Source organism: Nasonia vitripennis (assembly GCF_009193385.2).
Source record: "Nasonia vitripennis strain AsymCx chromosome 4 unlocalized genomic scaffold, Nvit_psr_1.1 chr4_random0009, whole genome shotgun sequence".
NCBI classification, from domain to species: Eukaryota; Metazoa; Arthropoda; class Insecta; order Hymenoptera; family Pteromalidae; genus Nasonia; species Nasonia vitripennis.
The window spans coordinates 565908-580016 of NW_022279645.1; the positions used below are offsets into that span (position 1 = coordinate 565908).

General features: G+C 38.6%; 2 protein-coding genes across 6 annotated transcripts in view; one reads left to right on the forward strand and one right to left on the reverse strand.

Annotated features, from left to right (window-relative positions):
* LOC100499182 (uncharacterized) overlaps window positions 1–8485 on the forward strand; it is a 300507-nt gene extending 292022 nt beyond the window's left edge. For all 3 annotated transcript variants that reach the window (XM_031930109.2, XM_032602047.1, XM_031930108.1), the window contains one exon: window positions 6535–8485. In XM_031930109.2, the coding sequence (XP_031785969.1) occupies window positions 6535–7201 (667 nt within the window). In that variant the 3' untranslated portion in view covers window positions 7202–8485. The remainder of the gene's footprint in view (window positions 1–6534) is intronic.
* A 1354-nt stretch (window positions 8486–9839) lies between these two features.
* The window catches only part of LOC100680431 (sphingomyelin phosphodiesterase), a 342073-nt gene continuing 337803 nt past the window's right edge, over window positions 9840–14109 (reverse strand). For all 3 annotated transcript variants that reach the window (XM_031930127.2, XM_031930124.2, XM_032602052.1), the window contains one exon: window positions 9840–10064. In XM_031930127.2, coding sequence (XP_031785987.1) covers window positions 9995–10064 — 70 coding nt within the window. In that variant the 3' untranslated portion in view covers window positions 9840–9994. The remainder of the gene's footprint in view (window positions 10065–14109) is intronic.

The following is a 14109-nucleotide window of genomic DNA, read 5'->3' on the forward strand; positions in this document are numbered from 1 at the left end:
TTTCTATCTTCGATTTAGCAAGCGGATTTCAACAAATACCAATAGCACCCGAAGACTGTTACAACACTGCTTTCACGCCAATTAATGGACATTATGAGTACACCAGAATGCCAGAAGGTCTGAAAAATGCCACAGCGACCTTTCAAAAACTAATGGAAAAGGTACTGAGAAGACTTCAGAACATTGAAATGCTTGTATATTTAGACGACATCATTGTTTATAGCAAGGATCTGCAAGAACATGGAAGCAGAATTCGCAACCTCATGCAAAGACTAAGAGAAGCGAAATTAGTTCTACAACCCGACAAAATTGAATTCTTCAGAAAAGAAGTGGGCTTCTTAGGTCACATAATCAGTGCCAGAGGCGTGGAACCAAATCCAGAGAAAGTTGCAGCCATCGCCAAATTAGCTACACCTAAAAGCGCAAAGAATATAAGGAAAGTACTTGGAATGTTTGGCTATTATTGAAAGTACATTAATGATTTTGCAAAAATTGCAAAACCACTGAATGATCTATTGAAAAAGAATGTTAAGTTTGAGTGGACCGAAAAATGCGAAGAGAGCTTTGAAAAATTAAAACAGTGCCTCATGGAGGAATCCATACTACAATTTCCTGACTTCAACAGAGAGAGAGAATTCACTCACAATTGGAGCCGTTCTAAGCCAAGAGAAAGATGGATTCGATCACCCCGTGCAATATCTATCGAGAGCATTAAACAAAGCGGAAAGAAACTACTCCACTACAGAAAAAGAGTGTTTAGCTGTATTATACGCGCTACATCAATTCAGACCATATTTATTATGTCGCAAATTTACCTTGGTCAGTGATCATGAATCATTAAATTGGATGCATACTAGAAAGGACACTGGACAAAGATTAATGAGATGGATGTTTAGATTCACCGGTTACGAATACACATTTAAATACAAACCAGGCAAACTGAACAAGAATGCTGATGCCTTGTCGAGACATCCTCCAGAAATGACCGAAAAGGAAATAAATGAAAATCTACCAAAAATAAAGGTCATGATTATAGATGAAAAGAAAAAACAGAACGGGAATAAAGCCAAAAGTAATGCTTCAACTGATGGAACAATCTTTCGAAACAGAGCTCACTCAGCATCTGAAAGGACTACGGCACCACGGGGAAGAGGGAGACCAGTAGGAGCGAAAACAAACAAGAATGCACCAAAATTGAATCATAGCGTGATAGCACAGAGAACGAGAGCGAAACGCATACAGATACCAAGTTCAGTAGGACAATTTTAAACAAAGAAGTACAACCAAAACATTCAAAACCATCGGTCCAAAGAAACCCGTACAACCAGAAGCGTCAACCAAGGTTGAAGAATCACCAACAGAAATTACCTCTGTCAAGCCCAGAGAGTTGCCAGAAAGTTCATCCAACATAGATTCAGACACTTCTATGACAGTGAATTACGAGTGGAAGACCCAGAAACATCAGAGGATGAAAAGCAAAAAATACCAGAAGATGAAACATTCTCTTCAGAGGACAACTAAGACAAGACTATAAGTAATATAGCCATTGAGTTGAGCGCAGTAGAAGGATCTCAAACTGAAGAAACCACTGATGAAGACTCTATGGAAAACCTGTCCATAAAAAACACTCTGACAAAACAAGAAGTGGAAGAGGCTAGTAGAAAATTTGAAGAGAGTTTGAGAAGATATGAAATGGATAAAAGAATGGATACCAGCGAATCAGGGACTGAAATAGCCATACAGTTAAAATTACCCTCACACTTTTCAGAGGATGATAATGTACCAGACGACATGCGTGAATCCCTGTACCTGTCGGATCCAAGATTCGAAAATGAGACTGACGTGAACAACGTGTGAAGAAAAGGTGTTCAAAATCTAATAAAACGAGCACGGGGAAAGTTACAAGAGACACCAGGCCAAGAAAATACGGGAGATGAATCAGATGTCGACAGTGTCACATACATTATACCACCACCAATAAGAAAAACCTTATCTGTCACGCCTACCATAACAAGCGATAGTCCCACAGCCAACAGTACACCTCGAAACTAACTCAAGAACAAAAGAAAACTAGGAGTGCTGAGCGAGATAGAAGCCGAAGAAGGGTAAATCATAGACATAAGGTTTTCCAAACTACCTGAACCAGCAATGCCATTCCTTATACCTACACCACCGGACTTGGAACCACTAAATAAAAGTCGTGGTTCCCACCAACACCATGAGGAATCTGACAATGCTTTAACCCATATAACAGCAAAAATGATACGAGCTCCTCACAACATAATCACTGTTAGAGAATGTCTCACACACAAGAGGGACAATATTGTGAATTTCTTATCAGCGGATTGTGACAACACGTGGTCCGTCGCCAGACTGCTAGTAGAAACAGAAGCCATCGATCTAATGAAAATAAAGAATCAGAAACCAAAGTCAGGACAAGTGCTAGTTACTCCTTTTAAGAAGCATCACATATTTACGGTGATAGTGAAAGACAAATACTTCAATACCATCAAAATGCCGAATCTGCATGAAGCACTCATCAACCTAAAACAAATACTCGTAGAGAAAGGCATCAAAAGCTTTCGAGTGGCCAGAAAAGGAGATATCTTGGACCAACTAGGATCTCCAACCATCATAGAAATGCTCTATGAACACTTTCACAGAAGTGGGATAAGAGTGACCATGTGCTATGGCGAGGCAGAAGTACCATCTGAAAAGCACAGAAAAGAGATAATCAGCCACCTCCATGATAGTCTAACGGGAGGACATAAAGGAATTAACCAAACTTATCAAAAGATAAGAGAATGGTACTATTGGCCCGGAATGAGGAACGACGTTCAGGACTACATCAGGCGGTGTGCGAATTGTCAAGAACAGAAAATAGAACGATTTAAGACAAGAGAACCAATGATCATCACGGACACACCAATAGAAGCTTTCGACAAGGTGTCAATTGATACCGTAGGAAAACTTAAAATGACACCAAGAGGAAATTGCCACTTGTTAACGATGCAGTGCAATCTAACAAAGTACCTTATAGCAATACCTATCAAAAATCTGCACGCAACTACGATTGCAGATGCATTGGCGAAATATCTCATTTGTCAATTCGGAGCCCCGAGGAACCAGTTTCTTGTCGAATATAGTTGAATCTCTACTAAAGTTATTTAAAATAAACCACTTAACAACCTCGGGATATAGACCTCAAACAAATGGGTCACTAGAAACAAGTCACGCTCCGCTCATAGAATTCATCAGAATATATCATGAGAAATATGATGATTGTGATCACCTAACACCATTTGCAACCTTCACATATAATACTAGCATACACGCGGCAACCAACTTTACCCCTTTCGAACTGGTTTATGGGAGGGTAGCGTGTTTTCCCTTAAGAATACCATCTGACGAAAAATTAAGAACCTATAATGTTTACATGCGAGATCTAGTACTAAGGTTAGAGGAGATGACACTTTTAGCAAGCGAAACCCAAATAGCTAACAAAGTCAAAACAAAAGCGAGGTATGACAAAAAGGTTAGAACGTTTAAGGGCAAAGTGGGCGGATATGCCAGGTTAATTAATGAACCCCGAGTCAGTAAATTTGATGAATACAGAAACAAACCCTTGAAAATCATTGAATTCGTTGGCAGGAAAAACGTAATTTTAGAATATCCTAATGGCAAAAGAATTCGAAAACACATTGATAAATTAAAACATGTAGAGGACGACTCTGATACCAATTCTGATTAATTAATCGCAATAAGTGTAAATAAATTGTAAATAATATATATATATATATATATATATATAACTAAATTTTATGAACCCCCACTAACTCACATCTAAATTTGCAGGATGAATAAATTAAATACGATCATACTTTTTAATATAATAACAATGGTTCGAAGTCAATTCCCATATCAAATGGACCCATTGAACCCGAACCCCGGCATCTACTTCGAGAGAGTGGACGTCATGAGGACAAAGAGTGCAAACTGGAAGATTCAAATCTACATCGACGTGGGTGCATTAAAACACGGCAGCATTAAAAACTTGTGACATAAGGTATGGAACTAGTGCAAAAACCTAATGGAAATATTTAGAAAATGACCAATCCTGGCTATACTCAGTTGTCAAACCAGAACAAATGCGAATTTCATGCACGAACCAAGGAGACACAAAAATAAAACTGGAGAAAGCCGGAATAATACGACTCTCACGAACGTGCGTTGGGAGGACCAAAGACAGCATGATATTTGGACAAGAAACCAAATCCAGTCGAACCACATATTTGTATAAGCTCGAAATTGATCTAAAAATACATGACATGTACCCCATTCTAAATGAAAAGGACCAAAATCTTGACCACAATGCACCCCAAAGCATTGACATAATTCGACCTAAATCTGATTTTAATCAAGCCAAACCCTTAAAACAAATGATAGAAAAATTAAGTGAATTGAAAGAACACACAAGGCGAGAATATAAAACAAATACACTCTTATATAGTAGTCTAACTTTCCAACTAGTAATGATAGCAAGCATCATAGCATTAATAGTGGGAATGAAATGCGGAATGATGATACCCTGCCCAAAATTAAATAAACAAACATATAAAGTACCTCAAACTAACGAGCCCAATCGCGATAACCCCATAATCGAAACGAACCTAACCGAAACCTCTAGTACTTCTAAAACGAAATTTAATAAATTAAGCAAATCCAAATCATCCCTAATAGAAACACAATTTAAAAATGAAGCGGAATGCAATTATTAACATATAAATGTATATGCACCAAACCTTAACAACACATCCCCTAATACCCAAAAATATATTTATAAAATATATTTACAGAAAGTAGGAAGATGACGACGTCAACCACAAGCGTGTCAATATTCTGCGACATGCAAGTACCAGTTTGGACCGTTGTGCGAGAATTTGAACAAGTTGGGAAACCATGGTGCATTTTTACCGAAAAACACCGAACAGACCCCGGAAGCAAAAAGATCAATATAACTTATGATACAGTAATGGAGACCATGCGAGCCAAAGACTTAAAAACCATACTCATAAGAGAAAATAAGTTCGGAAGACCAGCTAGAGCAGCACCGATACCAATAAGAAGACCCCTACTCAATGAGAACAACCCTACTCCAGAATTTCACCCATACTGCAAGAGAGATATCGATGTGAGCCTGTATGAATTACATGACCAAATTTGTAAGAAACAAGCCAAATGGCCAATTGCCAGAACCCTATGGCAGCTTCCTTAGCCGAAACAGCAACACCTCAAAATGTCCCCGTGCTAACCAAAATCAGAAAGGAAGCTAAGGCGGAAGTAATTCAGCAAGAAGTACCAACATTAAGCAACATCGTCAAGCCATAACTACCAGAACTACCAGAGTTACCAAAGATACCAACATCAAATAACACCATAGAAGTCGGACCGGAACAAGACACCACCATAGATCAAGAAAAACGTTTAATTTTTGAAATTAACTCAACTAATTCTTATTTCATAACACGCGTTGAAAACAAAAATATCCCCAAAAATGTCTTGGAAAAAATGGATGTAGATGATAGATCTAAAGAATAAATAAAGAAAAATCCCATCGTAATATAAAAACAGTCGTTCCTTTATCACAAATCTAACAAACAACCCAACCATACATTCACACACAAACACAATACAAGCATTAAACAAACACAATAGAAAGGGGAACATTAATGATGACAATATGTGAGTCACAAATGACCATATTAACTGAAATGTCCCCGTTAATTCTATCAACAAAGGTTTAAAAAGTTGAAACCTAACTCATACAACTCACAGAAACACAAAATGTTTTATCTCCACATACTTGGATGTAGTCAACTCTTGCATAGCGTTGAACCATATGCAACAATATCCTTTAAATCAAGCTGAAACCTAACTCACATAACCCACTGAAACATAAATTGTTCTGCCACCACATACGTGGATGTAGAATTTTTCTTTTCCTCTATTCAACTCACACATTCAGACATGAAATATTGTTGTTTCTTGATAAGCCATGGACAACAGCAGCCTTTAGGTCAAACCCACAAACTAAATCTCCTGCTCGCTAAATAGAGCAATCAAGGAAATAAGTGAATAAGGCCCTTTTTCTCTTGCTGTTAGTGGACCTGTTCTGCTACGTCTCTTGAATTTATTTTCTTTCTCATAACTCAACCTAAAATCCACACACACACGAATAAAACATAAATGATGACCAGCGTTTCCACAGGACTGATATCTCTCATAAATACAAATTATCCTACCGTACGCTATAACATAATACCTACACCACCCGATCCCTATAATCAAAAATCTTGTTTTCTATTTGAATTAAAAATAAAATGGACCTCAATAAACTCCTAATGATAAACAGACAAAATGTATAACCCCTAAAACAAATAAACATTGCATGACCAAATATGTCAGACCCTAAAACAATATCTTACATTACAACATGCAACGATACCTTCTATCTTTCATTCCTCTTTGTTACAGGAAAATGGACCATAACAAAATAGACATCTTGGACGTTACGGACATGGGAAATTCCAAAGTCCTCATAAAATTCAAAGGACAAAAAGAAGACGCCATGAACAGCTTCATGACACATGGACCATGCGTAATCGCTTTCACACCAACAGCCACACCAAACATGTATATAGCAAACATCGAGTACGCAAAAGAAGAGAATAAGATCAGGGTGATTAAAACATACACAAAGTCAAAATCACAAAGCATAATGGAGAAAATGGGCTACATAGAAGGCAAGGGCTTAGGCAAAGATCTACAAGGTAGAACGGACCCAGTCAAAGCCGTACCAAATGAATACAGACAGGGCTTAGGTGCTACCAACCTAAATTATTACTCGGTCCACAATGACACAAATTTTGTCATTGAACAAGAACAAGGACCACCAACCATCATAGAAGAACCAGGAGAGGTAATGAGGGTCAGCAAAATCAGTGAAAAATCCATATCAATAAGCATAAGGGGAAACCCAGACGACATAAAAGCAAACTTAAAACAATTTGGACCATGTGAAATAGAGAAAGTTTATACGGACCAACAAGGCCACACCAAACTAGTAGTGAGATACCAGATCCCTCTGCATAACAAGAAAGCAGTGGAGTATGCAACAGCAATAATAAAAAAAAAACCATAGAATAACCAATACCAGATATCCCTACGCAGACAACACCAGGAGCAGCAATAAACATACCACTGGTCCTTCCGATATTACCACTGTTACCACCAGCAGTTCGATGACCGCTATTCGCAACGTCATTAACAACATCATTACCAGCACGACCACAGAAATAGCCAAGCGTAAAACCAATACCGATGCCAGAAATAATAACAGGACCACTGGATGACACGACAGGGCTAAGATTCTGTGCCCAGGTACCTTTTGGCATGAACTCTGAAACCTTCGGAAGGATATTTGCTGTATTTGGCCCTCTGGACCACATAACTTTTGTCCTACACAAAAAGCAGGAACATAACACACCACTCAGGAAGTACCTAGCCTTCGTGCAGTACTTCGACAAGGGGGATGCCAAGAAAGCAATAGACCATTGCAGTGAAAGATTCAAACAAAAATGGGCATCGCCACGGCACCTCAAGAAGAACGAGACACAGTACAGAAAAAAACACAGTGTATGCGGCAGAATGAGCGATTATAGAAACAAAGAACACCATGCTTATGTAAAATACAAAATGGAGAAACACTAAAACATCACAAAGAGTGTGGCAAATACATACAATACCAACACATGGAAGCTCACAAACAACATTGCATAAGGGTCCAAGAGAACCCAAAAGAAGAAAATATGACCACAGAAGACGAATTAATAAGCAGGGACCATTCAACATCACCTGAGTAATCATAGTGGAGGAAATAGACCTAGAGGAACTACCACAAGGACATGATGAAACAAACCCACTAGGAACAACAATGGACCAAAATATTAATCCAGTCAGTGATCCAGAACGAATACTCTGGGTACGGGAAAATGACCGACAAATCAACGAGGAAGAAGAAGACAGAATGAGCATCTATAGTTACACGCGATTATCACAATAAAATTTTATTTCATTACTTTTTTTTATCTTTCTAAATTTTTTCTATTAATTCACTTTGTACGTGGCACAAAAAAAGAAAACTAGGGGGACCCAAAGAAATAAACAATATATTTTTGTACTTTTACATTACACCAAGTTTAATTGTAACCCTTATGTATGCATATAAATAGAATATAAAACATAAAATTGTACACTAACAAAATGAAGTATTTAGACATAAGACAACTAATTAGCGCAGATGATCAAAAGTACTAACAATTTAGCATATAAGGCATCTAATGTAGGGCCACGGACCACAGCAACAAAAGTAAGTGGAATATTAGTTAAAACCCACGTCCAATATCAATAAATAATACTAAGGGAACAGAATGATTCGAAAATCCCTGCAACCACCCACCCGAACATAAAAGCAAAACATTTAAAACCCATAGAAGTCTCGTCAATGGCGTTTTCTCTAGCCAAAATCCCATCAAACAAACACACTAGACGTGCATGTCAAGCAAAACAATCATAGGCTAGACATATTAAAGAACCATGAGCGAAAGCATTAACACATGATAAAACATACATAGATCATGTGCTGAGCCATAACTCACAAGACATTAACGACATTATTTAAAAGGGAAGAGAAACAGCACAATAGATTGGAGACCAGAACAAATAACAATAAATAAAAAAAATTTGCAATAACAAAAAGTAAATTAAAGCCCTTTGCCCCTCTGAATAAATGGAATCATTCTGACAAAATTTCTTTTTTTCTTTCACTCAACCACATCGAACACAAGTTTCTTTTTCTTCTTTTCCACTTACAGGACCACGTACCCAAAAATAACGGCCTCAGTTGTTTCTCGGGAACGAGAAACGTTCTCAAGGGGGGGATGATGTTACGTGACAACTTTCCCGATTCGCATTTGAAATAATAATTTCAAATGTAGGATCGAGAAAGTTCTACACGTATAAAGGTACAGCGAGACTCAAGGCCACAAAAGTATCAAGTGGCTAAGAATCTCGCTAACCTAAAGAACTTCCCCGCCAACGGCTAGAGGCGCACGTGCGGAGCTACGTTGCAGTTTCGGCGCGCAACTGATTGCCAGGCCCCGTAAGGTCTAATGAGTGCAACAAGCGTCGACACTGTAACGCGGCTAAGGGGAAGTAAGCTGGCGACGTCGTGGGAGGTCCGGAACCTCTTTCGAGCGCTCTCGAACCACGCTGCTCTCTCACTCCGTGATCAAGCAACGAAGCCGGCGGACCATTAGAAAGATTTCTTTTAGAGCTTACATTTTTGTAGAACAGATTATTTAGAGAAAGGGACTTATAATTTAGAATCAATTAAGAGAAATTTACGGCCATTCAATTGTGATCAATTACTAATACAGAATAAGTAAATACAAACAAATTTGGTTTCAATATACTGGAATAATTCATTTTTGTCCAATCCCCTGGAATTATTAAATAAATCATTTGGATTAATCGGATTCCTTGAAGCAGATTATTAAGAAGAAGGAATAAGGTAAGAAATTAAAGTAAATTATAAACAGGACCACGCAAATAACAAAATTAAAGGAGAGTATAAGAGAGTCGATCGTGGGAGCAAATCGTATAACTTGACCATTTATGCATTTGCTCGATAACTGTATAGTTGTCCGTCCCCACCAAACTCGTTAGAATAAATAATATTTTTTGAGGGAGAATTATCCAAATGCTCCCGTAACAAAGTGTAAATTGTTAGATTAATATATATTGTTAGAAAATTATTTCTTGTATTTACAATGCAAAAACATATTTTATACACATACTTCAAACATGAATCTGGTACGATTAATTTACATTTCTCGTAACTTTTACAAAAATTTTTGACATTCATTATCTGCTTCTATACAAGACCCAAAACGTACTTTGGTAAATTGTAAGCAAATCTAGGTATTGACATCACAACTGACATTCTGAAAAAAAAAACATATTTAAAATTATATAGTTTACCAAATCTGAATATTAAGATTCGCTACTTACCCTGGCGAAAAAAATCACGTGACTTATATCATGATTATTCGCGTGATATATCACGTGATTATTTGGCATGATTGATCACGTGATATATCACGTTAGAAATCACTCGGTAAATTTAAATATTTGTTTATATTGAAATAAATTGTTTATTTTCCATCTAAATAATTATAAAATAGTTGATGATATTGATAATTCACATAAATAATTCGCAATAAAATAGAAAAACAATTTCCCTGTCCTCCACTTGACAATCCAATGTCTTACTACCTGAGCTATTTGTGAAGTTGCAAGTTTCAAACACCTAATCTAATCATACACAAAAATATATTTATATTTATCATTTTATATAGATTATACGCATACAGCATATATTAATAATAATAATATAAACACTTGAAATTTCGATTATTTATCTTACAGTATCCATATAAACTATATAAAGTGATAAATATAATTATACTTTATGTACGGTTTGAAACTTGCAACAGCACAAATAGCTCAGGTAGTAAGAAATTGGATTGTCAAGCGGAGGACAGGAAAATTGTTTGCGATTTATTTATTTGAATTATCAATATCATCAACTATTTTATAATTATTTAGATAGAAAATAAACAATTTATTTCAATATAAACAAATATTCAAATTTTACGAGTGATTTTTGACGTTATTTTACACGTGGTATATCACGTGAGAAATCACGCCAAATTATCACGTGATATATCACGTGAGAAATCAAGTGGTTTATCACGCGATTAATCGCGTGATTTTTTTCTCCAGGGTATATTTAACATGTTATTTTCTTATAAAGAAGGTTTTACGTTTAATGTATAGAATAATAAATTTAATATTAAAGATCAACTTCCTTAGCATGATCTCATAATAAGAATTCTGTGATAAATTATATTATAAGTTATGGCAGCTTAGAGGCCGAAAATGCATAGTCTCCTCTTTTTCATTCATTTCTGACTAATTATTCTCTAGTAAGTGATCAGACAAAGCAGCACAATTTCCGATTCGTTGACATCGACAAACCAGTGGAATACCTGGCGGTGCCATTTCAAAAAAACTGAAAGTAGAAAGAGATGAGAGATAGGTCATTTCAACTTTTAGCATTAATGACGGCTGAATATCTGATCACTTTCTTATGAATTAATACTTCTTATATGCTGCCCTAAAGTAAATAGAATTCTTTTTTAGGATTTGCCAAATGGTGCTAAAAATTGACAATTACTTTTGAATTTTGAACACTTAGCAACACTAAAAAAAGTTTTAAAAAGTACGAAAGAACAATTTTTAAGAAATATTTGCATAATTTGCGAAGCAGTAGGTGATGTGGAATGGTGTCGAACGCCTTAGAGAAGTCAAACAAAATTAGTGCCGTTATTTTGCGTTCGTCGATGGCGCTTCTAATGTCATCAATGACTCCCAATAGGGCCGTTTGCGTACTGTGACCACCGCGAAAGCCCGCTTGGCGCTCACTTATTATAATATGATGTTCTAGGAACTGCAAAAACTGATCGTATACTAATCTTTCGAGTAGCTTTGACGGCTCCGGGAGCTGGGCTATTGTCCGGGTATCCGAGGGTGAAACAGGCGATTTTGTTTTGCTAAGGGGCATTAAAAGTGCTTTTTTCCATAGGCTTGGGTACGTTCATGAATTGATAGATGTATTAAAGATGTTTACAAGGGGTTCCATGATCACTGGGGCTGCTATTTTCAGCACTTCGACTGAGATGCCGTCAATTCCTCTCAATTTCGAAGTAGCTTGAGATATTACCGCACGAACATCGCTTTCAGTGATTTCGCGAAAGTCAAATTCGGCTCTGTGTTCCCCCTCCTTCGCGACATTGAGGCGTAGTGTGCATTTAGAGCATTTGCTGAGAAGAAAGAGAGAGGGGAAGGAAGACTTGGTTTAGATATGCCCATGTTGTGGATCAGTGACCATTTCGCGCGCGAGTCACTAGCCTGATTTAATTTATGAGTGTAGTAATTATTTTTGGCAACATTCAACATGTTGCAGACTCGCCCACGCAGAGCACGAAACTGTTCAAATTCGGAAGATATACCACTCTGTGTTGCTGATTTGTAGGCTTTATCCCGTTGTACCATAAATTCGCGGATTTCCGGTGTTGCCCAGGGTTTTTGCTGAGAGGATATTTTGATGCTCTTCAGCGGGGCGTAGTTGTCGAGTGCTGCTATGATTGATTTACGCAAGTCTTCAGTGGATGTTTCGAGTGAGGTCTGCGTCAGACAAGAACTTGCTAAATGCAATTGAATGCATTTCTTGAATGCCTCTGAGTCAATATTTTGTAAGTCTTGCACATCGATCTTCAAGGGGTTTCTTCAAAAATTTGATGTCTAATTCAATATAATCCTGTCCAGCAATGAAAGGGGCCTCTGACTCTCTGTAGCCAGTTACGGCATTCTTCGAGTGCGCTATAAACAAATCAAGCCAGGTGTTGGACACCGTCGTCTCCGTGTGTGTGTGGTGCGTGGCTTCGGATGGCACGAGATAGAGCGAGCGTGCTTGTATATAAAAGATCAAGACTTTTGACCCTCCGTCTTGCGCGAGCATGTTAAGATTAAAGTCCCTTGTAATAAGTAAGTTGTTGTACGACGATAGGTATTCCGATAGGCATGAAAAAAAGTGGTGAGGGTATGAAGCTTCAGGTCTGCGATAAACAACGGCCAGTAACAAAGAGTTGCAAATATTTTTTATTTGTAGAATAATAAATTCAGGAGAGTTGCTGTAGATCGGGTTTGATTTGTACAAAAGTTTCGCCTGGAGATTATTTCGTATGTAAACGCCTACTCCTCCACCTTCTTTGTCGATACGATCGAGTCTGAAAAAGTTGTAACTCGCGATGCTTACGATATCATCGTCTTTTTCTGGTATTAGAATGGTTTTCGTGATTGCTAGTATGTCGGGGTTCGATTCGGAGCATTGGTGGCGGCTGATGTGCGTGTCAAGGCGATTGGCATTTATGTGTCCTATACGGAGTCCCTCTCTGTTGCCCGGTTGCCTCGTGCCCTTCCGCTGGCGTCATTCGCTCACATGCGGTGGCAGTGAGTCAAGGTCCTGAGCCCTATGGATCCTTATCGGATCAGAATCGCGGGTTATTTTAATGAAGACTTCGTAGCCATCTCTGTTCCGTACATATGCTTGCGCGTAGTTAAGTGCCTTTTTCTTGGCATTTGCTAGTCGAAACAGTTTATATATCTGTTGGGGCCATAACTCTCGCATATATACAGCAACGTTATCTCCAGTGCCGAAGAGGGCTTGCGCGTTTTTTGCGTTCTGATTGTGCTCTGTCCATTTTAGAATGATTTCGTCGCGTGCCGCGGGAGAAAGCATCCTTACGGCGATCGACCTACGCACGGGGAGGCGCCGGTCGCGTGGCTGAGCATTTGCCTCTATCTCGCGTGACCTAAGCACCAACGATTTTAATTCCGTCGCTCCCATTGCTTCGATTACGTGGTCAACTATGGATGTCGGGGGGAGCTCCACTGCAGCTGGGATTCCCGAACTTAATACTTCGCCTCTATCCCGGTTGGCACAAGGACGGTCTCGATCCTCGCTATCCAGCTTGGCGTTAATCAAGTCGAGCTGTTTTTGCTGCTCAGAGAGTCTCTCTTCGTGCTCGGTGATTTTAGCTACTTTACCCTCGAGCTGATCAACGCGAGTGGAATGGTCCCTGAAGTTCTCCGTTTGCTCTCTACAGAAGTCCCGAAATTCCTTCGTGAAGTTGACGAACCATGCGGGTGCGCCGTCGTTGTTATTGGCTGCATGGTTGGCATTTTCCCCCATTGTAGAATCGTTGGACTCGTTGGTCGGGTGGTTGTCGGTGAGGTCCGATCCACGCTGATGCTTGGTGCCAGGAGCGTCTGTCGGAGATGGTGTTGAGCGAGGTCTTTTATTTTGCGCGGAGTTCACTGGCGTCGCAGCTTAGCTGCCTACTGGGACGCTATTCTTGTTTTGTC